Source organism: Balaenoptera acutorostrata, chromosome 11, assembly GCF_949987535.1.
Source record: "Balaenoptera acutorostrata chromosome 11, mBalAcu1.1, whole genome shotgun sequence".
Taxonomy (NCBI): Eukaryota; Metazoa; Chordata; class Mammalia; order Artiodactyla; family Balaenopteridae; genus Balaenoptera; species Balaenoptera acutorostrata.
The window spans coordinates 36,547,246-36,574,010 of NC_080074.1; the positions used below are offsets into that span (position 1 = coordinate 36,547,246).

General features: G+C 35.9%; 1 protein-coding gene across 2 annotated transcripts in view; it reads right to left on the reverse strand.

The window, feature by feature from the left end:
• The window catches only part of TMTC2 (transmembrane O-mannosyltransferase targeting cadherins 2), a 900,074-nt gene that overhangs the window by 36,880 nt on the left and 836,429 nt on the right, over positions 1 to 26,765 (reverse strand). For both annotated transcript variants that reach the window (XM_057556839.1, XM_057556840.1), the window contains one exon: positions 18,509 to 18,574. In XM_057556839.1, coding sequence (XP_057412822.1) covers positions 18,542 to 18,574 — 33 coding nt within the window. In that variant the 3' untranslated portion in view covers positions 18,509 to 18,541. The remainder of the gene's footprint in view (positions 1 to 18,508; positions 18,575 to 26,765) is intronic.

Here is a 26,765-nt window from a genome sequence, read left to right on the forward strand (position 1 = left end):
GGCATGCAAAAAAAAAAAAAAATGAGTATGGCCCAATTAAAGGAAAACAAATCAACAAAACTATCCATGAAATGGTAGTAATGGCAGATGTACTAGAAAAAGACTTTAAGTATCAAGTATTGTTTCTGACCATAATGCTATGAGACTAGATATCAATTAAAGGAAAAAAAAACTGTAAAAAATACAAACACATGGAGCCTAAACAATGCACTACTAAATAACCAAGAGATCACTGAAGAAATCAAATAGGAAATTAAATAATACCTAGAAACAAATGACAATGAAAACACGATGACCCAAAACCTATGGGATGCAGCAAAAGCAGTTCTAAGAGGGAAGTTTATAGCAATACAATCCTAACTCAAGAAACAAGAAACGCTCAAATAAACAACCTAACCTTACACCTAAAGCAATTAGAGAAAGAAGAACAAAAAAAACCCCAAAGCTAGCAGAAGGAAAGAAATCATAAAGATCAGATCAGAAATAAATGAAAAAGAAATGAAGGAAACAATAGCAAAGTTCAATAAAATCTGGTTCTTTGAGAAGATAAACAAAATTGATGAACCATTAGTCAGACTCATCAAAAAAAAAAGGGAGAAGACTCAAATCAACAGAATTAGAAATGAAAAAGGAGAAGTAACAACTGACCCTGCAGAAATACAAAGGATCATGAGAGATTACTACAAGCAACTATATGCCAATAAAACAGACCACCTGGAAGAAATTGACAAATTCTTAGAAACGCACAACCTTCCAAGACTGAACCAGGAGGAAAAAGAAAATATAAACAGACCAATCACAAGCACTGAAATTGAAACTGTGATTAAAAATCTTCCAACAAACAAAAGACCAGGACCAGATGGCTTCACAGGCGAATTCTATCAAACATTTAGAGAAGACCTAACACTTTTCCTTCTCAAACTCTTCCAAAATGTAGTAGAGCAAGGAACACTCCCAAACTCATTCTATGAGGCCACCATCACCCTGATACCAAAACCAGACAAAGATGTCACAAAAAAGAAAACTACAGGCCGATATCACTGATGAACATAGATGCAAAAATCCTCAACAAAATACTAGCAAACAGAATCCAACAGCACATTAAAAGGATCATACACCATGATCAAGTGGGGTTTACCCCAGGAATGCAAGGATTCTTCAATATACGCAAATCAATCAATGTGATACACCATATTAACAAATTGAAGGATAAAAACCATATGATCATCTCAATAGATGCAGAAAAAGCTGTGACAAAATTTGACACCCATTTGTGATAAAAACTCTCCAGAAAGTAGGCATAGAAGGAACTTACCTCAACATAATAAAGGCCATATATGACAAACCCACAGCCAACATCGTTCTCAATGGAGAAAAACTGAAACCATTTCCACTAAGATCAGGAACAAGACAAGGTTGCCCACTCTCACCACTATTATTCAACATAGTTTTCAAAGTTTTAGCCACAGCAATCAAAGAGAAAGAAATAGAAGGAAGGAACCCAAATTGGAAAAGAAGTAAAACTGTCACTGTTTTCAGATTACATGATACTATACATAGAGAACCCTAAAGATGCTACCAGAAAACTACTAGAGCCCATCAATGCATTTGGTAAAGTAGCAGGATACAAAATTAATGCACAGAAATCTCTTGCATTCCTATACACTAATGATGAAAAATCTGAAAGAGAAATTAAGGAAACACTCACATTTACCACTACAACAAAAAGAATAAAATACCTAGGAATAAACCTACCTAAGGAGACAAAAGACCTGTATGCAGAAAACTATAAGACACTGATGAAAGAAATAAAGGTGATACAAACAGATGGAGAGATATACCATGTTCTTGGATTGGAAGAATCAACCTTGTGAAATGACTATATAACCCAAAGCAATCTACAGATTCAATGCAATTCTTCTCAAACTACCAATGGCATTTTTCATAAAACTAGAGCAAAGAATTTCATAATTTGTATGGAAACACAAAAGACCCCGAGTAGCCAAAGCAATCTTGAGAAAGAAAAATGGAGCTGGAGCAATCAGGCTCCCAGACTTCAGACTATACTGTAGGGCTACAGTAATCGAGACAGTATGGTACTGGCACAAAAGTAGAAATATAGATCAATGGAACAGAATAGAAAGCCCAGAGATAAACCCACGCACATATGGTCACCTTATCTTTGTTAAAGGAGGCAAGAGTGTACATGGAGAAAAGACAGCCTCTTCATAAGTGATGCTGGGAAAACTGGACAGCTACATGTAAAAAAATGAAATTAGAACACTTCCTAACACCATACACAAAAATAAACTCCAAATGGATTTAAGGCCAGACACTATAAAACTCTTAGAGGAAAACATAGGCAGAACACTCTATGATATAAATCCCAGCAATATCCTTTTTGACCCACCTCCTAGAGAAATGGAAATAAAAACAAAAACAAAAACAAACAAATGGGACCTAATGAAACTTAAAAGCTTTTGCACAGCAAAGGGAACCATAAACAAGACAAAAAGACAACCCTCAGAATGGAAGAAAATGTTTGCAAACAAAGCAACTGACAAAGGATTAATCTCCAAAATATGCAACCAGTTCATGCAGCTCAATATCAGAAAAACAAACAATCCAATCCAAAAATGGGTAGAAGACCTAAATAGACATTTCTCCAAAGAAGGTATACAGATGGCCAAAAAGCACATGAAAAGATGCCCAACATCACTAATCATTAGAGAAATGAAAATCAAAACTACAGTGAGGTATCACCTCACAGTGGTCATAATGGCATCATCAAAAAATCTACAAACAATACATGCTGGAGAGGTTGTGGGAAAAAGGGAACCCTCTTGCACTGTTGGTGGGAATGTAAATTGATACAGCCACTATGGAGAACAGTATGGAGTTTCCTTAAAAAACTAAAAATGGAACTACCATATTACCCAGCAATCCCTCTACTGGGCATATACCCTGAGAAAACCATAATTCAGAAAGAGTTATGTACCACAATGTTCATTGCAGCATTATTTACAATAGCCAGGACACGGAAGCAACCTAAGTGTCCATCGACAGATGAATGGATAAAGAAGATGTGGCACATATATACAATGGAATATTACTCAGCCATAAAAAGAAATAAAATTGAGTTATTTGTAGTGAGGTGGATGGACCCAGAGTCTGTCATACAGTGTAAAGTAAGTCAGAAAGAGAAAAACAAATACCATATGCTAACACCTATATATGGAATCTAAAAACAGTGGTTCTGATGAACCTAGGGTCAGGACAGGAATAAAGACGCAGATGTAGAGAATGGACTGGAGGACATGGGGATGGGGAAGGGTAAGCTGAGTCGAAGTGAGAGAGTAGCACTGACATATATACACTACCAAATGTAAAATAGATAGCTAGTGGGAAGAAGCTGCATAGCACAGGGAGATCAGCTCAGTGCTTTGTGATCACCTAGAGGGGTGGGATAGGGAGGGTGGGAGGGAGGTGCAAGAGAGAGGAGATATGCGGATATATGTATACATATAGCTGATTAACTTTTTTATACAGAAGAAACTAACACAGCATTGTAAAGCAATTATAGTTCAATAAAGATGTTAAAGACGTTAAAAATAAAGACCTTACAACGACTACCTTTAAAATACTCAAACTAAAGACATAAAGTCAAGAAAATGACATGTGGACATAGTGGAAATATCAATAAGAGATAGAAAACCTAAAACGGAATGAAAAAGAAATTCTGGAATTTAACAGTACAATAACTGAAATAAAATATACACTACAAGGATTCAAAGGAAATTTGAGCAGGCAGCAGAAAACTTGTAGAAATATGGAAATTATTGAGCCTGAGGAACAGAAAGAAAAGTAAATAGAGCCTAAGGGACCTGTAGGATACGATTAAGCAGACCACATACTCATCTGAGAGTCTCAGAAGGAGAAGAGAGAAAAAGGGGCAGAGAGAATTTTTGAAGAAATAATGGCTGAAAAGTTACCAAATGTGAGAAAAGATATGAATGAAGCTCAGCAAACTCTAAGATGAACTCAAAGAAACCCACACTGAGGCACACTATAATCAAACTTTCAAAAGCCAAAGGGAGAATCTTGAAAGCACCAACCAAAGAGAAGCAAATCATCATATACAAGGGATCTTCAATATAATTATCAGATTTCTCATCATAATCTCTGGGGGTCAGAAGACAGTAAGCCAACAGATTTTTATTTTAGCACTTTGAATATATAAACCCAAAATCCTATATACAGCCAAATTGTCCTTCAAGAGTGATGGAGAAATTATGACAGTCTCAGATTAACAAAAGCTGAGGAAAGCTGCTAGACCTGCCCTGAAAGAAATGCTCAAGGAAGTCTTGCAAGATGAAATGAAAGCACAGTAGTCTGAAGCCATATGGAAAAATAGCTATCTTAGTAAATATGTGGACAACTATAAAAGTTAGTATTGTTGTAACCATGGTTTGTAACTTGTGCCTTTTGTTTTCTACATGATTTAAGAGACTGATACGTTACATGGAAAAAAAAAAAAAAACAAAACAAGTATTAGTTTGAAAGCTAGTATTACTGTAACTTTGGTTTATAACTCCAAACCTTGTTTTCTACATAATTTAAGAGACTGGTGCATTTAAGAGAATTATTAGTTTATGTTTGGGGGCACATAATGTATAAAGATGTAATTTTGTGTCATCAATAACCAAAAGGGGTGGGAAAGGAGCTATAAAGGAGCAGAATTTTTGTATGTAATTGAAGTTAAACTGGTATAAATTCAAATTAGAGTATTATAATTTTAGGATGTTAATTGTAATCCCCATGGAAACCACAAAAAAATAGCTATGAAATGTACACAAAAGGATGTGAGAAATCAATTTAAATATTTTACTACAAAAAATTAACCAAACACAAATGCAGCACAGTAATGCAGAAAATGGGACAAAAGTGCTATAAAGTATATAGAAAATAAATTTCACAATGACAGAAATAAATCACTTATTATCAGAAACTACTATAAATATAAATAGACTAAACCCTCCTATCAAAAGACAGAGTTTGGTAGATATAACAACTATGAACATGTATGAACCTAATAACAGACCATCATAATATATGAAGCAAAACTGACAGATTTGAAGACAGAAATAGATACTGCTATAATAATTGATGGAGACTTCAATATCTCACTCACAATAATGGATAGAAGAACCAGACAGAAGATTAATAATAAAATAGAGGACTTAACACAATACACCAAATATAACTAGCTGACATATAGAGAAAACTCTACACTACAACAACAGAATACACATTCTTCTCAAGTGTACATGGGACACTTTCATGATAGCCCTCAATATATCTGAAACATTTAAAATATTAAAATAAATATAAATAAATATTGAGATGTAAGTCTCAATAAATTAAAAAAGATAGATATCATGCAAAGTATCTTTTCCAATCACAGTGCAATAAAGTTAGAAATCAATAACAATGAAAAGTGGAAAATTGTAGAAGTTAAATGACATACTTTTAAACAATCTATGGATCAAAGAGATGGAAATGAAATTGAGAACAAAATATACCAAAACTTATGGGACACAGTAAAAGTTGCACTAAGGGGGGAATTTATAGCTGTAAGTGCTTATATTAAAAAATAAGAAAGATTGAAAATCAACAACCTAACTTTACAACATAAGGAATTAGAACAAGAACAAACAAAACCCAAAAGTGGCAGAAGGAAGAAAATAATAGAAAAAAGTAGAGAAAATCATTGAAATCAAAAGTTGGTTTTCAAAAAGATCAACAGAATTGACAGACCTTTAGCCAGATGGACTAAAATGATAGAGAAGATTCAAATTACTAAAATTAGAAATGAAACTGCAGTCGTTACTATCATTTCTACAGAAATAAAAAAAGATTATAAGAAAGTATTATGAACATTTGTATGCCCACAAATTGAATAACCTAGATGGAATAGACAAATTCATAGAAAAACAAAACCTGTAAGATTAAATCATGATGAAATAGGAAATCTAAATAGATGCATATGTAGTAAGAAGATTGAATCAGTAATCAAAAATCTCCCAACAAAGCCACTGGCTTCACTGGAGAATTCTACAATGTACTTAAAGAACTAATGCCAATCCTTATCAAACATTTCTAATATTGAAGAGGAGGAAACAAATCATAACTGATTCTGTGAAGCCAGCATTACCCCAATACCAAAGCCAGAGAAAGATACTATTGATGAAAGAAGGGAGAAAGAAAGAAGGAAAGAAGAGAAGAAAAAGAAAGAAAGAAAGAGAGAGAGAGAGAAAGAGAGAAAAAGAAAGGAAGGAAGGGAGGGAGAAAGAAAGAAAAAGGAAGGAAGGAAGGAGGGAAGAAAAAGAAAGAAAGAAAAAGAAAAGAAAGAAAGGAAGGAAGGAAGAAAGAAAGAAAGAAAAACTACAAACCAGTGGTCAAATGATTGTTGGCAAGGGTGCCAAGACCATTCAATGAGGAAAGAGCAGTCTTTCAACAGATAGTGCTGGGAAAATTGGATACCCACATGCAGAATAATGAAGATGGACCCTTACTTACCACCATATATAAAAATTAACTCAAAATGTAAGACTAAAACTATATAGCACTTAAAAAAATACATAGGAAAAAGCTTCATGATACTGATTTGGCAATGATTTCTTGGATATGACACCAAAGGTACAGGTGACAAAAGAAAAAATAACAAAATGGACTTTATGAATATTAAAAATAATTTATCCACAGAATAAAAGGCAATCTCCAGAATGGGATAAAATGTTTGCAGATAATATAAGGGATTAATATCCAGAATATATAAAGAACACTTAAAACTCAACAACAAAATACAAACAACTCAATTCAAAAATGTCTATTCTGTGTCTATTTCTCAAATGTTATAGTGAATATACCAAATGTTGGAAATAAATAATATCTTTTTTCAGAACCAATTGGGAGAGAAATACAGTAAAAATCAACATATATTCTTTTTTCCTATTAAGTTGTTGGAGAACATGAACAGTGAGACTCATGTGGGTTAGCTGGCTCTTCTTGAAACGCTCATCAATTTAAAAATAGCCACAGGAAATTTTGGCTCCGTAGAGCAAATGCACATAGCCAGAGTGGCTGCTCACACTAATCGGAGGTGGAAAGAGAAGTCAGAGACCAAATCCATAATGCTCATATCTTTTACACACGTTAGCTCTACCTAAGTGAAAAATATGTACTGATGCTTGTCATTCCACAACTAAGAAAGTCACTCCTTCATGAGGAGGAGTAAAAGTGGAGCAAGAGGTCCTGAGTGTTGTTCTGGTGCGGAGCCTTTGCATGTATGACAAGCCTTTCTACCTTAAAAGCTGTAGAACACCAATGCTTATTGCAAAGCTGAAATAAAGTTGCAAATGATCGATTTTTCTTGAAGGAAAGCATGCTAGAGGAGGTTGCATAAATTTCAGAATTCTAAATACTATTAGAAGTCCATCAGGTGGCCCATGCAGAAGAGTCCTTCACAGAAAGAAACTGACATGGGCAAAGCATGGAAGCATAAAATAGCAGTGTGTGCATGGGGCACTGTAAGTAATTTGGCATGACTGCTGAACTAAAAACACAGTTGGCGGAAAGATTTGGCAGAAATGCACTAAAATAAGCAGGAAGAGGACAGTTCAGTTAAGGCCTTACATGCCAGCTAAAGAGTTTGAGCATTATTGCAAAGGCCATAGGGGAAAATTACAGTTTTTAAGCTGGCTTGAAAATCAGATTTCAATATTAGATCATTTTAATTCCTTTATGAATGAGGGATAGAAGGTTTGGGGGACTGAGAGTGTAGTAATGAAAATTAGAAGACTACTCCCAGGCCCAAAGGAGAAATGATGAGAGTCTAGACAAGTCAGTGTTGATAAGGAGTTAAATTTTAAGAGCTGTTTAGGAGGTGACATAAGACTTGATCAGAGGAAGGAGTCTTGGCTTACTTCTAGATTTCATTATTTATGATTGATTGAATGTCAATGCCTATGGGCATAATAAGGAGAAATGGAAAAATGTGGGGAAAATACAATGAATTTGTGAATAAAGCTATTGACTTTCAAATGCTTAAGTAAATGCAAGAAAAGCTATTCAGTACGATCATTTTGGATCTTGGAAGATGGGACCCAGGTGGCAATATAGATTATTAGCATATGGGGTTATTAGCATATGGGGTTTATGAAAGGTAATTTGGAGAAAACAGCATGAAAAGAGAACATAACCAAGAAAATGTTATCATTTAAGAATGTGGTTAGCAACAAATAACATAATAGGATACCCAATAAATAGTAACCTTTAAAAAGGCTTCCAAAATATGCAAACAGCTCATACAATTCAACAACAACAACAAAAACCCAAACAACCCAATTGAAAAAGGGGAAAAGACCTAAATAGACATTTCTCCAAAGAAGACATACAGATGGCCAATAGGCACATGAAAATATGCTCATCATCACTAATTATTAGAGAAATGCAAACCAAAACTGCAATTAGGTACCACCTCACACTGGTCAGCATGGCCATCATTAAAAAGTATCCAAATAATAAATGCTGGCGAGGGTGTGGAGAAAAGGAAACTCTCTTACACTGTTGGTGGGAATGTAAATTGGTGCAACCACTATGGAAAACAGTATGGAGGTTCCTCAAAAAACTAAAAATAGAGTTGCTATATGATCCAGCAATCCCACTCCTGGGCATACACCCGTTCCTCTGTTGATGGACATTTAGGTTGCTTCCATGTTCTGGCTATTGTAAATAGTGCTGCAGTGAACACTGGGGTGCATGTATCTTTTTGAATTATGTTTTTCTTCAGATATATGCCCAGGAGTGGGACTGCAGGATCATATGATAGCTCTATTTTTAGATTTTTAAGGAACCTCCATATTGTTCTCCATAATGGTTGTACCAATTTACATTCCCACCAACAATGTAGGAGGGCTCCCTTTTCTCCACACCCTCTCCAACATTTACTATTCATAGAGTTTTTGATGATGGCCATTCTGATCCGGGCACACACCCAGACAAAACTGTAATTTGAAAAGATACATGCACCCCTATGTTCACAGCAGCACTATTTACAGTAGCCAAGGCATGGAAGCAACCTAAATGTCCATTGGCAGATGAATGTATAAAGAAGATGTGGTATATATGTACAATGGAATATTACTCAGCCATTAAAAATAATGAAATAATGCCATTTGCAGCAACATGGATGGACCTAGAGATCATCATATTAAGCGAAATAAGTCAGAAAGAGAAAGACAAATACCATATGATATCACTTATAAGTAGAATCTAAAATACGACACAAATGAACATATCTATGAAACAAAAACAGACTCACAGAAATAGAGAACAGACTTGTGGTTGCCAAGGGTGGGGGTGGGGGAGGGATGGATTGGGAGTTTGGGATTAGCAGATGCAAAATATTATATATAGGATGGATAAACAACAAGGTTCTACTGTATAGCGCAGGGAACTATATTCACTATCCTACGATAAACCGTAAGGGAAAAGAATATGAAAAAGAATATATATATATGTATAACCGAGTCATTTTGCTGTACAGCAAAAATTAACACAACATTGTAAATCAAGTATCCTTCAATAAAATTAAAAAATAAAATAAAAAGGCTTATTCCTCTCACATAACTAGAAATCCAGAGACAACCACTCCAGGGGTTTTGCAATGGTTTAACACCACCTTCAAGAACCTGGCTTGTTTCTGTGTTTCTACTCTGAATCTACCAGTGTGTTGGCTTTCATGTTCACACTTGCTTCTTGATGGTTGTAAGATGGCACTGACCCTGTCTCATATCCACATTCTACACAGAACAAAAGAGAAAGAGGCACTTTCAATATAAGAAAAGGAAAATATGTTTTTCAAAAAGTCTAAGATACACTTCATTAACCAAAATCGTCATATGACTATACCTGAAAGAAAGGAAAGCACTGTATTTTGATCTCAGCACATTGCTACTAAAAGCCACTTCCATTATTAAGGAAAAGAGTAGGCAGTGCTAATGGTAGGCAATTCATAGTCTCCAAAAAAAGTAAAAGAAATTTGTTCCAACAATTACCAGAAGAGGCAGCCCTTGTGAAGTATATTGAAAAGGAGTAGCCCAAAAGACCATGAGAATCTTAGAATTATGACATATAATTCAAACAAATAGGAAGTGAGCAGCAGTATATATGTGTGTGGAGTTCATGTACAAGAGAACTGATGAAAACGTATGTTGAAAATGCTCTGAAAAGAGTAACTTGTTGTCTTGATTGCTCTATTTAATTTGCACATGAACTGTCCTTCACTTTGAAAAACTGCTCTTTTACCTCTATCTTTTGAAATCCTGCATATTTTCCAGGTTCTGCTCTACTTCTTTCTCTGTCTTCTATGATGATCTTTACTTCTCTAATGTCTTAGTGAACTAAATATATTTAATCATGTGGGTCCCTATAATCGCTTCTTTTGAAACACTTTGATAATTTATTTGTATCATCTGACCTTGAACATAATAGCATATTGGAGATTGTGGGGCCTCTCGGAACTAAAACACGTGTTCGTCCTGATGCTGAGCAGGTAACTGAGACCAAGGCAGACATTACGTTTATCTGAAAAGTGCCACCTCCACCAAGGAAGCTTGCTTTCAGTGCTTGATGTGGGTTATAAATATTCCCCCTTTTCTGATCCCAATTCTAGACAACTCTACACTGCCAACTTAGCTCCAGAGCTCTTCTTACAATCACAGACTGACTTCTCCCTTGACCTAATGCTGCTTTCTTCACTTGACTCCCAGGAGTTTACCTTGAGATTACTCTCCAATAAACTTCCTAACCATTAGTCTTCATCTCAGATTCTGCATCCAGGGGAACTCATAAGTATTTCATTGACTTTAAAAATATATACTGGTCTCTGATTGATTCCTTTCTTTCTTCTTTCATCCAATACATATATGTGTGAAGCACTATTGTCTGTCAGGCAAAATTCTTTTGCAATAAGGAAAGAATAAAACAAATGACATCTCTACCTTGTGATGCTTATGCTTTAGTAGAGGAATATAGATAATAAGTAAATAAAATGTAGTTGTACTGTCTGTCTAGATTGTCAGATAATGAGAAGTCCTGTGGGTGCCACTACCATGAATTGAGATACCTATTAGGCATCCAACTATAAAAGTTGTATAGGCAGTTGGATAAAGAAATCTGGAGTTCAGGGTGAGATCTTTATTGAAGATGTGTATTTGAGAGTCAGCAGCACACAGACGGTATTTAAAATCAAAAGAGTAAATATTAGTAGAGATCTGATTGAGTCTTGGGCCATCACCATCTACAGAGAATAGGGAGATGAAGAATCAGCAAAAGAGCCTCAGAAGGAGTGACTAGTAAAATAGAAAGAGAACCGAGAGAGTATTGATCCAGAAGGCAATTTAGACTGATAGGTGAGTGGAATACAAAACAGTGTAATGGAAAAAGAGTGAGGAGGTAAAATGGATTAAAAATAATCACAAAATTCTTATTCTCTGGCAGTAAGCAGTTAGAGAAAGGAGAGAGTAAGTGGAACTGGAAAGTCGTGAGAAACACTGGGAGAAATAAATTGATGCCGCTTATATTTGGATTGAATTTTGGATAAGAGGGTGAGAAATAAGAGTTATGCCTTAATTGTTTTTATCTGTCCTCACGCTCTGCACACTGTTTTGGTCATCCTGGGTAGGTGATGAATACTTGTTGAATCTCTCTCTTCAAGCAGCTCCACCTCTAATTTTCCCATTTTGGTTAATGATTTCTTTGTCACTAACCCTCATTAACCAAAATGGGAGAATTGGAGGTAGAACTGCTTGAAGAGAGAGATTCAACAAGTATTCATCACGTACCCAGGATGACCAAAACAGTGTGTTAAGCACAAGAACACATAAAGACAATTAAGACCTAACTTTTCTTCCCATGAAGATCATATCAAGTCAAGGGCATGTATGTATTATGTAAAAAATCTTCAGTGAAAGAATAAAACAGATGGCTTAACAGAGACAAATTCAAAGACTGTGTTGAACATGAACAATTTGTATACCATTTTATCATGTCCTAAGGATACCAAGATGAATAAGTTACACAGTCAACTACTATCAATAGAATTTCAATCCACTTAAAAAAGGGATAATGTGTATTTATGATGATGGCCACCGTATGTGTAGCAACAGCCATTTGCTTTACAATGTACACATTTAGTCTCTGTTCTTGCAATGTGAAATATAGGATTTCTATCTCCATTTAATGGACAAAGAAACAGGGCTAGAATTAACTATCCAAGATGTTGAGAAATGGTATGAAGATTTGGAGCCAGAGATATCGGAGCTCAACCCACATTCTTTCACTATGCCATATCCCTTTTAGTCACAATGTGAATCTGTGTATTTTCCAGAGGAAGAGATGGTATTCAGTTGGATGTGTCAGGAAGGAGTCAGGAATTATTAAGAAAATATTTGTGAGTTACCACAGCCATATTTACGCTTGCCTTTGTATTATTCTATTTAAAATATTTAAACAATCCATATACTAAATTTTAAAGAAACTTTGGAGATTGACTACTTGTGGCTACTTAAAATTTTCTATCAAGACATTGGGACATCAAAGGATTGTGAGAAGGTAAACCCAGGACCCACCACAAGTATCAAACTTTTTTCAAGTCAATCTTTGGTCTTAAAACTGTATATAATCTTTCATTTTACTCCATAATATGACTATTTCTATAAGTACAGAATTTTGATTTCAAAACATAAACATAGGGGCTTCCCTGGTGGCGCAGTGGTTGAGAATCTGCCTGCTAATGCAGGGGACACGGGTTCGAGCCCTGGTCTGGGAAGATCCCACATGCCACGGAGCAGCTGGGCCCGTGAGCCACAATTGCTGAGCCTGCGCGTCTGGAGCCTGTGCCCCGCGACGGGAGGGGCCGCGATAGAGAAAGGCCCGCGCACCGCGATGAAGAGCGGTCCCCGCACCGCGATGAAGAGTGGCCCCCGCTTGCCGCAACTGGAGAAAGCCCTCGCACGAACCGAAGACCCAACACAGCCAAAAATAAATAAATAAATAAATAAATAAATAAGAAAATCCTTTAAAAAAAAAAAAAAAAAAAAAAAAAAAAACATAAACATATATCCAGCATTATGCTTCACCTTGGTGTCTCATATGCCTTGCTAGCTCCCTCTTAATCCAAGAGTTAGATTTTCCATAATTGGAAGAAAACTCAGTTGGGTTACCAGTCAGAGAGCCTTGCAAAGTTCAAGGTATTAGAATTCGATTCCAGTTCAAATGCGCTTATCTGTGAGTGACCAAGAGTCCATTGTTATCGTCTGAGTTTAGGCTGTATTAATAATTAAAATTATTTTAATTGGGAAGTGAACAAAGTTTCCTCAGAAAATTATCCATGCAATTTAGATAATATGAATTATAAAAACTGAGTTGAAGTGTGAATGAAACGTTTATCTGTGATATTTTGATCTCTTTCTGTGTGGGGCAGGAAACATCACATACTTGTATTTTATCCTCTCTTAACACTCCTTTAAAAAAACTCTCATCCTAAATGGAAAAAAAAAAAGTTCTCAGCCAAAAGGAGTTTATTTTGTTTCTGTCTGAGTTTTGAGGGAGATGTCTAGTGGTGTTTGTTGTTTCTAAAATTTTTGGCAGGACAAAGAAAAACATTTTTGCTTATAAAAACCATAGGGGAAATTTAAATTAATAAAAAGAGAATGAGAGCAAGTTTAGGCCATTCCTTTGAAGCTGGCTAGGCAATTCAAAGTCACAGGGTAGGGCATCAAAGAACCACTGCCTAGAAAGGCCTCTCTCCACCAAATCAAGATTAAATATATTTGGAATAAACTGTATATCCAATACAATAAGCTTAAAATATTTTATTTCACGTTGGCTGGGGTTCGAGTTATTGTCCTTTTCATTACTTCAACGTCATTTCTCTTTGTGTCTTTTTCCTCCCTCGTTGCCCTAGTTGATCTTTTCCAAGTCCCTTGTACATAAATGTATCCTTCTCCAAGTATCTTCCTTCTCACCTCTACTACCTCTCTGCCTTCTGATATTTTTTTGCCACTGATTTAACTCAAAAAATGATATGTACACATTGTCATATACACAACACCCCACACCTTTGTGTTGGTAAATTTGACACAGAATTCCAACCAAAAAAAGCAGGCAGAAAAACAACATATTTTTTAGCTTTAAAAGATAATGTGTTCAAGAAAACTTAATCTGTAAATCTGTGTTCTGTAAACCTAATCCACTGGCATTTTATATTAAATGTGTCAAATTGCACAATGAAAATGATAACAGATAAAGAACTTCTTTTGACCTTCTCTTCAGGTTCTAAGGCCCTTCATAGAGGGATTTGACATAAAGAGGTCAGAGAAAAGTTCCTAGAGGAAGTGATATGTAAACTCAAAGTTGTAGGATGAATAGAAAATATCTAGTTAAGAGTGGAAAAAGGAGGGCTTCCCTGGTGGCACAGTGGTTGAGAACCTGCCTGCCAATGCAGGGGACACGGGTTCGAGCCCTGGTCTGGGAAGATCCCACATGCCGCGGAGCAACTAGGCCCGTGAGCCACAACTACTGAACCTGCGCGTCTGGAGCCTGTGCTCCGCAACAAGAGAGGCCGCGATAGTGAGAGGCCCGCGCACCGCGATGAAGAGTGGCCCCCGCTTGCCACAACTAGAGAAAGCCCTCGCACAGAAACGAAGACCCAACACAGCCATAAATAAAAAAATAAATATTTTAAAAAAAGAGTGGAAAAAGGAGTGTTCAAACTAAAAGGAGCAATATATGCGAATAGTGAGTATGAAGGATGGGAAGAAAGACAGTTGGGCTGAGAGGAAGTAGAGGAAGACTGGTACAAGATGAAGCTAGAGCAGGAGGTAGAGGTTGCATGACACAGGGTGCTGACGGCCATGGTAAGAATTCTACCCTTTATCCTGAAAGCAGTATGTATCATTAAAGGGTAGCAAGCAGAGGGGGGAACACGATCAGAAACATATTTGGACAGATCACTCTGCAATACAGTATGGAGAATGGATTAAAGGAAAGTTTAGAGAAGTTTGGGGAAATCAGTTTGTGGGCTATTGAGAATCCCAAGATTGCAATAAGTACAGAAGGGAATGTTGTGTTGGCCATGCACACGAAAAAAAAAAAAAATCTGAGATATATTTAGGAAATGTGACTGACAGGACCTAGTGATGCTTTAGATATGGAAGGTGAGGAAGAATGCTGTGTCCAAGATGACAGCTGTTATTTGCTTGTAAAAATAAAAGGATTGCAGTGCCATTCATGGAGATTAGGAAAGCTGAGAAAGGAATAGAACTGAGGGAGAATATTGTGAGTTTATTATTTTTTATATCCTATATCTGAGGTGATTTTGAGATTGCCAAAAAGGGATATCAGAGAAGGGGCCTGGGTAAGTGCATCTGTTCTCTCTGTATAGCTAATAATAATTGAAGTCATAAAGTTGAATGAAAACATAAGAGGTGAAAACAGGAGAGATTCTACCATTAAGCTTAAGGAACTTCAATATTTAATGGCATATAGTGATGAGCCTTACAACAAATACAGTGAGGTAGGAAGAAAATCAAAGGGTACTGTTGCAAGAAATTCAAAAGATGAGAATTTCACAATGCAAGAAAGTAGAAGATAGAGCTGAATGTTATTGAAAGCAGACTAAGAAGGGTATTAAAAATATTCTTTGGATTTAGAGACAGGAATGTGATTACTGATCTTCTCAGTAACTGTTTTGGTAGAGATGAGGTGCCTGATGCCAGATCAGTTTGAGGAGTAAGATAATAAATGAATGCAGCAATCATACACACCTCGTTTGAGAACACTGTATTAGGATTTTCTTGCTCTACATTTTGGTGAAATGACACCAAAACTCATACCCATGTTAGAAACATGAGTGTTAATCAAGATTCATATTTCTAATTTACTATTCTACTCTCAGTTTGCTTTGAAATCTGCAAAGTTTTGTCCTTAAAGACTTTCATGGCAAGCAGCATCTTAGACTAGAAGGAATGTTAGCCATGGATTTGAATCCCAAATCTATTAATGACTAGCTGTAAACCCTGAGTAAGCTACTTAACCTCTCTAAGACCTTATTACCTCATCATAAAACATAACTAATAAAATCTCTCTCATAGAACTTCTTACAAATTAGAGAGATTACTGTAAAGTGCTTATTAAAATGATAGTCATTTTAAATACTAAAATTAGACATCTTTTACCCTTGTCTCCTTTTCCTTCCCCTATCAATACTTATGTTCGGGTTTTCATCAACTTTTGCCTGGTTTACTTTACTTTTCTCCTAACTAGCCTCTCTTCAATTCTCTTCCAGACTGTTGCCAGGATGAACTTTCTAAAAGGCAAGCATTATCATATTGCTGCCTGGCTCAAAGCCCTTCAATAGTTGCCCCTAGCTTCCAGAATAAAGTTCAAATTTATCAGATTATCATCCAGGGTCCATCATGTTGTGATGCTTGCCCTAAAATCCTAGCTCTGTTTCCTGCCATTTGCCCATGTGAACACTTCCAATCAACCCCACAGAACTTCTTGCCATTCTCAAACAAATAGACTGTATTCCTCACATTAGCACACAGGTAGTTCCCACTGTTCAGAGAGCTCTTCTTCCTATTCCTTCTTCAAAACTAAACTGAGTCTCCACTGTAAAGATTTTCTTGATCTGATTGGTATGGATTTTCTCTATGATCCAATAGCATCCTGTGCATTTTCCTCTCTTGTATATGGGTTAAAGCACAGACATTGGGTAGATTGCCTGGGTTCACATATTGGCTCTGATATTAGTTGTGTGCCTGTAAGCTAATTATTTTACTCTCTCTGTGACCCACTTTTCTCATCTGTAAAATTAGGGACATATTAAAAAGGTCACCTTTTTGGATTGTAATAAGGAATAAATACATGTAAAGCATTTAACACTCAACTGTTAGATGTTAATATGGAGGTAGCATGACAGCTGTTAGCTGTTAACACAGAGGTCTTGATAGCCTACTATACGATGAGCTCCTTGGATCAAAGGCCTTCTCTTGTTTGCTTTTATAATACCAATATGTCACAGTTGCTCTAATGTCTATTGCTGCTCAAGTAATACTGAATAATGAAATAAGTAGATGTAATAAAGAATAAATTTCAGTACATTTCATCTGAGATCTGAAAGCACCTATATGAAACAAGGACTAATATGGACACTGAGAAAAATCTCTTCCTTTGTATTAATAAATTAAGGAAAAGTGCCTTTCTAACATGGCTGTATGCTTACATCCCATTATTTACTGTTTTCAGAAGAAATGAACTATTGTAAATACCAGAAATAAACATTCCTTGAAGAGACATAAATTACGCTTTATGGGAATTTGAATATGTCTTAATTGTAAATTTACTGTTATTAACAGAATAAATAATCATTCTTAAAGCATCATTATTCATATAAATTAGATATATTTTCAATAAAAAAATCTAGTTTCCATTTTTAAAAGATATTCTATTATTTTATATATATATATAGTTTGTTAATATGTATTATATATTGTATTATTATTATTAAATTTTCTTGTGTGTTCACATGAAATATTCAGGTGTTAATTAAGCATATTATGAATGGACCAAAATGTGGTATACATTGTGGTCACTAAAAATATCAGTGTACTTTCTTATATAAGAATAAATGGAATAAAAAATGGTTTGGTTTCCTAATTTATTTTATATAATCGGAACTGAGCCCAGCAGTTCAGAGCATATTCTCTAATTTCTAGTGAATCAATTTCAACAATCTGTCATTCTTCACAGTAAGGTCAATTCTCAGGAATCAGAATTATTTGTTTTACAAATTACAAGAATAATTTATGAGTGACCATCTTAGAAGATTTTGCTCTCACCAAACAACACAAACTGATAAGTGACCATGAGCTAACTTACCTGTGTGAAGCATAGTAAATACTTCTCAGTTCCTATTTTATAACTGTCTTTTGTCATATACTAGAAAATTTTGCAAAGGAAAAATGCAGTTCCAAAGTTTTTAATTTAAGAAAACAGAATCATGATCCACAAAGCCAAAATAGCAACACAAACTTTTTTTTTAATGGTCACTTATCAGTATAGAATCTAAGGCCGTACATAACCTTTTGAAGATTCTTTTTCTCCAAATAACTTTTCTATTCTAAACCTACCTATGACCTGGTTGACATGGACCCTTGCTTCAAAATCATAATCCACTGAGAAGAGTTTTGACCTCTTTACCTTGCTCATGGCCAAGTCCTGGTGTTTTCCATATTCTTCCCTTGAGTTCTTGAAACTTCTAGTCAATTTGATATTTTATCACTTGCTTCACGTACTATTGGTTGCTCTATACTCAACTTTCATATCTGACATTAAACATTACTCCCCCTTGTAATGACCGAAATTCCCAAATCTGATTTACCTTGCTCCTTGGAACTGTGCCTGCTGTGGTCATTTATCCAGCAAGAAGCCTAGCAGAACTCCATCCCTGGGAATAAAGATAAGATAATTTTTAAAGACAGGGAATAGAGAGTTTTGAGTATGCATACATTTCTAGACATAAAGTATATTAAATTACTTTTCTCCAAGTTTGAAACATACTGATTTAAGCATTGATACTGAAAGGCAAGTTTAGATTTTAATATTCACCTTAAGTAGTAAAATGCATGTTTTAAAAAATAACTTTGCAGGAGTTTGAAAAATTGAGAATTATTCTAATAGATATGATCTAAGACTACATAAATATGAAAAAAGGTATTCCACATATTTATCCATTAAATGCAGAACTTGAGCAAAGTAAATATTAAGACTGAAAAATTAGATCAAAAAAGTTTTAAAAAAAGCATTCAAATCAACGTTTCAGCTATGTTGAGCTGAGCAAGCTAGACCTAGCCTTTTATGGGTACTTGTTTTCAAATTATATTCCATAATTATCACCAAATGTTTTATATTCCTGAATAGGAAAAAATAAATAATCACACAAGTCACTTTAAAATATGTGTTCTTTACTAACCAGAAACAGAAGCTGTTTAAAGTAGAAGTATGGATATCAACAATATAAATAATTCTGCTCTAAAATATAAAATTACCCATATTTTATCATAATAGGTATAATGTGAGAAAATTTATCCTGACTCCATTTTTCACAATATCAATCTCTAAAATGATTTTATTAGTAATAAAAACATTAACTACACAATTCTATCTTGTATTTTTCTCCCAAGAAAATGCTACAGTATCTTATTTTAATATTTTGAAATTTCTCAAGCATCTGTTGAATTTGGAAAATATGGTCTAAATATGCCAGGGACACATATAACTGTCTATAGTCAAAAAATGATAAGAACTCAAAGTTCTTATCAAAGGAGTGTGATATTTCAGCCATTCTTTCAATTAATACTAATGGATTTTGTTTGAGCTATAATCATAATTATTAATATTAAGCATGATCATTGTTTCTTACTCAAAATCACCTTATGATTTTGACAGAATCATCAAAACCTTTTGGTTGTTTTCCTGAATTAGGTAGATTTTGACATCAGTAGTATCAAGACCATAGCAACCAAAATGGATTGATTACTTGATCATTTTTACAGGCAGAGCCAGATTCCATTTCAGAAACAATGTGTTCTTTAAATTTGGGTACTGGAATATATTTAAGGGACCTTGGGTATATTTTCATTTATTGCACTTTCTGTGTCAACTTCTTTCATAGTAGATAGCGAATACAGTCAAAAGTTCACAAAATCAGATACGTAAAATACAACTTTGTTTATAACTGCAGTTACTGTTATTGAGATCCCAATTCCATGGATGTCAAAAATGTTTAATTCTACCAATTCATGGTAATTAAATTATCTCTGTTTTAAAAATGAGTCTCGGGCTTCCCTGGTGGCGCAGTGGTTGGGAGTCTGCTTGCCAATGCAGGGGACGCGGGTTCGAGCCCTGGTCGGGGAAGATCCCGCATGCCGCGGAGCAACTAGGCCCGTGAGCCACAATTATTGAGCCTGCGCGTCTGGAGCCTGTGCTCCACAACAAGAGAGGCCACGATGGTGAGACGCCCGTGCACGGCGATGAGGAGTGGCCCCCGCTTGCCATGACTAGAGAAAGCCCTTGCACAGAAACGAAGACCCAACACAGCCATAAATAAATAAATAAATAAATAAATAAATAAATAAATAAATAAATTCATTCATTCATTTAAAAAATAAAAATAAAAATGAGTCTCTCGGAATTCTACCACCCACACACACCACCACCATCACCAAGCACACACAAACATACAGAGGTGTGGTTCGCCTTAATTTCTCACTGAGTCATGGAATGCCTAGGGTGGAGCTATATATCATCCCAGCATTAGAATCGAGGCATCTGGTCCTCATGCCAGTTTCTGGCTTCTCTGGTCTACACGGAAATGTAGTTTACATTCATCTGGCCCTCACTACTCTATTACCTTCACTGACCCAGTTCATGTCTCCATAACACTGTTTTAATTGTCAGAACCATATAATGCACATCCTCTTTGCCACAAACATAAGTCTTATTCTGGTACCTTGATCCTCCCAACAATTCTGAACCTTTGGTGGGGATTGGTTGCTCAGGAACATTGGTTATCGTCCCACACTACTCTGGGAGTTCATGACTTTCTATAGTTGAACTCATACTGATGTGACTAATAATCTCCTTCAATCACTGCTACACTAATCCTGGGTGCCATTTGGATAGTGGGTTTTCCCATAAAACTTGCTGATTTCTTTATTATACTGTGGGAAGCCAAGTAATTAGTCTTTTCTGGGGGTTTACATCATCTCCTCCACTCTCTGGGGCTTGGTCCAAAACTCAGGGGATGGGCATTTCCCAGAGAACCATTGTTTCTAAGGTCTAGTCACATTCCTTTGTGATCTCTCTTGCCATAAGCTAATCAGTCTAAACCTCCCTTTCCTACCCTAAGATATCAATTCTTGGCTCAAATTCCATCAGGAACTGGCTCTTCATACTTAAATGGAAGCTTCTGGCAGTGAAAGAAAAATACACATTTCTACCTCAAGCACAAATTTCTTGCAATTAAAATCCAGTCTTTTCAAAACATTGTCTCCACCATAGGTTTTCAGACATTGAGAGATGAAGAATTTGACTCCTGTTTTTTTTCCCTTTTGTTTTATTCTTATCATCTCTGCCCTGAAGATACAGTTTATAGAAACACTTCCTGCTGCCTCAGAGGCTGAGCCCATGAGAAAGGAATGGAAAAACTTGGTTTCAATATCAAAACTCTGCCCAGTGCACTTGCCACTGTCTAAGTAATTTAGACTAGACTTGAAAGCATGGGTATTTAACGGCCCACTCACGTGTGCTTTTTGCCTCTGTAGTTGTTCACAGGGTTCCCTCAAGTTCTTCCCTCCAGGTTTGTATATTCAAATCCAAGCTATTCTAAGCTCAAGTCAAATGCTGCCTCTTCCATGAAGCATCTCTAGTCAATAGAAAGAGTCAAGATGGTCTCTTCTTCACTAGAAATTATTATGGTGTCATATCTGTACCACTGTTATGAAGTAGAAAACTTCTCACTTATATTGGAATACTCTTGTTATGTTTTTTTCTTATATATTTCTTTAGTAATATTTTAAGTTCCCGAAATGTAGTAATTGTGTCTGAGTCCTGTATCACTAGCCATGATTGTATCTGAATGAGATATTATATCAGTTTACTTCATAAATTGATCAAACCATTTAGCTTTCTCCAGGGCCTATTAAAATATACAGTATGTATTCTAATATTAAAATACATAATTATATGTTAGTTTCCTAGGGCTGCTGTAACAAAGTATCATAAACTACATGGCTTAAAAGAACAGAAATTTGTTCTCTCAATAGTTCTGGAGACAAAGAAGGCCAAAATCAAGGTGTCAACAAGGCCATGCTTCCTCTGACACCTGTAAGGGTGAAATCCTTCCTTGCCTCCTAGTTTCTGGTGGTGGCCGTTAATCCATAGTGTTTCTGGGCTTCCAACTGCATTACTTCAATCTCTGCCTCTGTTGTCACATGGCTTTCTCCTTGTCTGTTTCTGTCTTCACATGGCTATCCTCCTTTTTGTGTGTGTCTTTGTCCAAATTTCCCTCTTAAGGACACCAGTCATCTGAATTAGGGCCCACCCTAATGACCTTATCTTAATTTGATTATATCTGCAAAGACCCTATTTTAAATAAGTCCACATTCCATAGAAACCATGGATTTGGACTTCAACATATCTTTATGGGGAGATACAATTCAACCCATAAGAACAGCTGGTGATGTTTGACACATAGTAAATATTTAAAATATATTTGAAGAATAAAAAAAAGTTGGTTTAAAAATGAGGCGTTTTCATAATTTAACAGTACCTACTTTATATATGCCAGCTTATCAGCAACATATAGCAGCATGATCCTTGCATTAATCAAATGGTCCATTTGAATTTAAACAAGTCTCCCTCTATATTACTGCCTAGTAGTTCACTTTCTCCCTAAAAACGTCCTTCATTTTTATTTTATAAATCTTTTTTTTTTTTTTTTTTTTTATAGCTACTTTATTTATTTATTTATATTTATTTTTGGCTGTGTTGGGTCTTCGGTTCGTGCGAGGGCTTTCTCTGGTTACGGCAAGTGGGGGCCACTCTTCATCGCGGTGCGGGGACCGCTCTTCATCGCGGTGCGCGGGCCTTTCACTATCGCGGCCCCTCCCATTGCGGGGCACAGGCTCCAGACGCGCAGGCTCAGTAGTTGTGGCTCACGGGCCCAGCTGCTCCGTGGCATGTGGGATCTTCCCAGACCAGGGCTCGAACCCGTGTCCCCTGCATTAGCAGGCAGATTCTCAACCACTGCGCCACCAGGGAAGCCCCCATTTTTATTTTAAAGCTTCTGATCTGAAACTGACTGCTATTGTGAATTTCCTGTTAAAGGTCCAAATCAAATCCATTTAATCAGTAATGGAATTGGGCCCATTAATCTATTTCATTACACATCACAGAGAAAAATCAAACTGAAAAGAAATAAAAAATGATGCTGTACAATATATTCACTTGCCTCTCTTAACCCAAGCCCTTGGTTCAGCTGTTCAATTTCACTGCAAATGACTGAAGATAATGGATATTTATCAGCCTTATATTTTGTCTAGATAGTTGTTGAAGCATCTCTGTGATACACCACTGTACTGACATAAAAATATTAAAAACCTAGCTGTGAAAACTGAATAGCACTGCACCACATAAATGGTATTTGTGTTTACTGATAAGATATAAAAATTCAAGGGTGAGTAATTAATATTGTGGATGAAATGATATCTGAGTGGTGATCTCAATTAAAATTGCTTAAAACAAAAGAGTGAATGATTAAATATTATCACATTCCTACTGCAAAGTACTAAATTCCCACAATATTAAGTTCTTTCCAGTTGTATCACTTATATTTGGCATTATTTTAAAATACCATTCAAAATAATTTAGGTGCTGGGAAAACTGAACAGCTACATGTGAAAGAATGAAATTAGAACACTCCCTAACACCATACACAAAAATAAACTCAAAATGGATTAAAGACCTAAATGTAAGGCCAGACAATATAAAGCTCTTGGAGGAAAACATAGGCAGAACACTCTTTGACATAAATCGCAGTAAGATCTTTTTTGACCCACTGCCTAGAGTAATGAAAATAAAAACAAAAATAAACAAATGGGACCTAATGAAACTTAAAAGCTTTTGCACAGCAAAGGAAACCATAAACAAGACCAAAAGACAACCCTCAAAATGGGAGAAAATATTTGCAAACGAAGGAACTGACAAGGGATTAATCTCAAACAGCTCATGAAGCTCAATAACAAAAAAAACAAACAACCCAATCCAAAAACGGGCAGAAGACCTAAACAGACATTTCTCCGAAGAGGACATACAGATGGGCAAAAAGCACATGAAAAGATGCTCAACATCACTAATCATTAGAGAAATGCAAATTAAAACTACAATGAGGTATCACCTCACACCGGTCAGAATGGTCATCATCAAAAAATCTACAAACAATAAATGCTGGAGAGGGTGTGGAGAAAAGGGAATGTTCTTGCACTGTTGGTGGGAATGTAAAGTGATATGGCCACTATGGAAACAGTATGGAGGTTCCTTAAAAAACTGAAAATGGAACTACCATTGACTCAACAATCCTACTCCTGAGCATATTCCCAAAGAAAACCATAATTCAAAAAATTACATGCAGCAACATTCACTGCAGCTCTATTTACAATAGCCAGGACATGGAAGCAACCTAAAAGTCCATCAACAGAGGAATAAATAAAGAAGATGTGGCACACATATACAATGGAATATTATTCAGCCATTAAAAGGAATGAAATTGGGTCATTTATAGAGAGGTGGATGGACATAGAGACTGTCATACAGAGTGAAGTAAATCAGAAAGAAAAAAACAAATACCATACATTAGCACATATATGTGGAATCTGGAAAAATGGTATAGATGAACTTATTTGCAATGCAGAAATAGAGACACAGATGTAGAGAACAAACATATGGATACCAAAGTGGGAAATAGGGAGTGGGATGGATTGGGAGATTGGGACTGACATATATACACTACTGTGTATAAAATAGATAACTAATGAGAACAGACTGTATAGCACAGGGAACTCTACTCAATGCTCTGTGGTGACCCAAATGGGAAGGAAGTCGAAGGAAGAGGGGATGTATGTATACATGTGGCTGATTCCCTTTCTGTACAGCAGAAACTAACACAACACTGTAAAGCAACTATACTCTAATAAAAAAAAAATGCTTTATAGCCATGGCAGGAGATCCATATGGCATTTACAACATAGCAACGCATGAGAAAGTAGCAGAGATAATGTTTGATATAAATAATTTCGAAAGCATTTCCACCTGCAAGTGTAATATAACTCTTAAAGAACCACAAATAAAGTGACTTGAATATTCATATTAATTCTATACCTTAGTGAGAAAATATACTGGTAAAGAGTAAAAAAGGAAGAATTAGTCATAAATACATTTCACAACTGAACTTTTTCATACAATACAAAATAAATGACTACATGTTTCTAAATATCTCATTTCATTTCACAAAGTATGTATTGTTATTCACCATTATAAAATTTGATGACAAAAACAACCGAAATCTCTTTTTTTTTTTTTTAGGTTTTTTTTTTAACATCTTTATTGGAGTATAATTTCTTTACAATGTTGTGTTAGTTCCTGCTGTATAACAAAGTGAATCAGCTATACGTATACATATATCCCCATATCCCCTCCCTCCTGCATCTTCCTCCCACCCTCCCTACCCCACGCCTCTAGGTGATCACAAAGCACCGAGCTAATCTCCCTGTGCTATGCAGCTGCTTCCCACTAGCTTTCTATTTTACATTTGGTAGTGTATATATGTCAATGCTACTCTCTTACATCGTCCCAGCTTACCCTTCCCCCCACCGTGCCCTCAAGTCCATTCTCTACATCTGCATCTTTATTCCTGTCCTGCCCCTAGGTTCGTCAGAATCATTTTTCTTTTTTAGATTCCAAATATATGTGTTACCATACAGTATTTATTTTTCTCTTTCTGACTGACTTCACTCTGTATGACAGACTCTAGGTCCATCCACCCCACTACAAGTAACTCAATTTTGTTTCTTTTTATGGCTGAGGAATATTTCATTTTATATATGTGCTACATCTTCTTTATCCATTCATCTCTTGATGGACACCTAGGTTGCTTCCAAGTCCTGGCTATTGTAAATGGTGCTGCAATGAACATTGTGGTATATGACTCTTTTTCAATTATGGTTTTCTCAGGGTATATGCCCAGTAGTGGGATTGCTGGGTCATATGGTAGTTCTATTTTTAGTTTTTTAAGGAACCACCATACTGTTCTCCATAGTGGCTGTATCAATTTACATTTCCTCCAACAGGGCAAGAGGGTTCCCTTTTCTCCACACCCCCTCCAGCATTTATTGTTTGTAGATTTTTTGATGATGGCCATTCTGACGGGTGTGAGGTGATATCTCATTGTAGTTTTGATTTGCATTTCTCTAATGATTAGTGATGTTGAGCATCCTTTCATGTGTTTGTTGGCAATCTGTAGATCTTCTTTGGAAAAATGTCTATTTAGATGTTCTGCCCACTTTTGGATTGGGTTGTTTGTTTTTTTGATATTGAGCTTCATGAGCTGCATGTATATTTTGGAGATTAATCCTTTGTCAGTTGCTTCACTTGCAAATACTTTCTCCCATTCTGAGGGCTGTCTTTTCTTCTTGTTTATGGTCCCTTTGCTGTTCAAAAGCTTCTAAGTTTCACTAGGTCCCATTTGTTTATTTTTGTTTTTATTTCCATTTCTCTAGGAGGTGGGTCAAAAAGGATCTTGCTGTGATGTATGTCAAAGAGTGTTCTGCCTATGTATTCCTCTAAGAGTTTTATAGTGTCTGGCCTTACATTTAGGTCTTTAATCCATTTGGAGTTTATTTTTGTGTATGGTGTTAGGGAGTGTTCTAATTTCTTTCTTTTACATGTAGCTATCCAGTTTTCCCACTACCATTTTTTGAAGAGGCTGTCTTTTCTCCATTGTATATTTTTGCCTCCTTTATCAACGATAAGGTGACCATATGTGCGTGGGTTTCTCTCTGGGGTTTCTATCCTGTTCCATT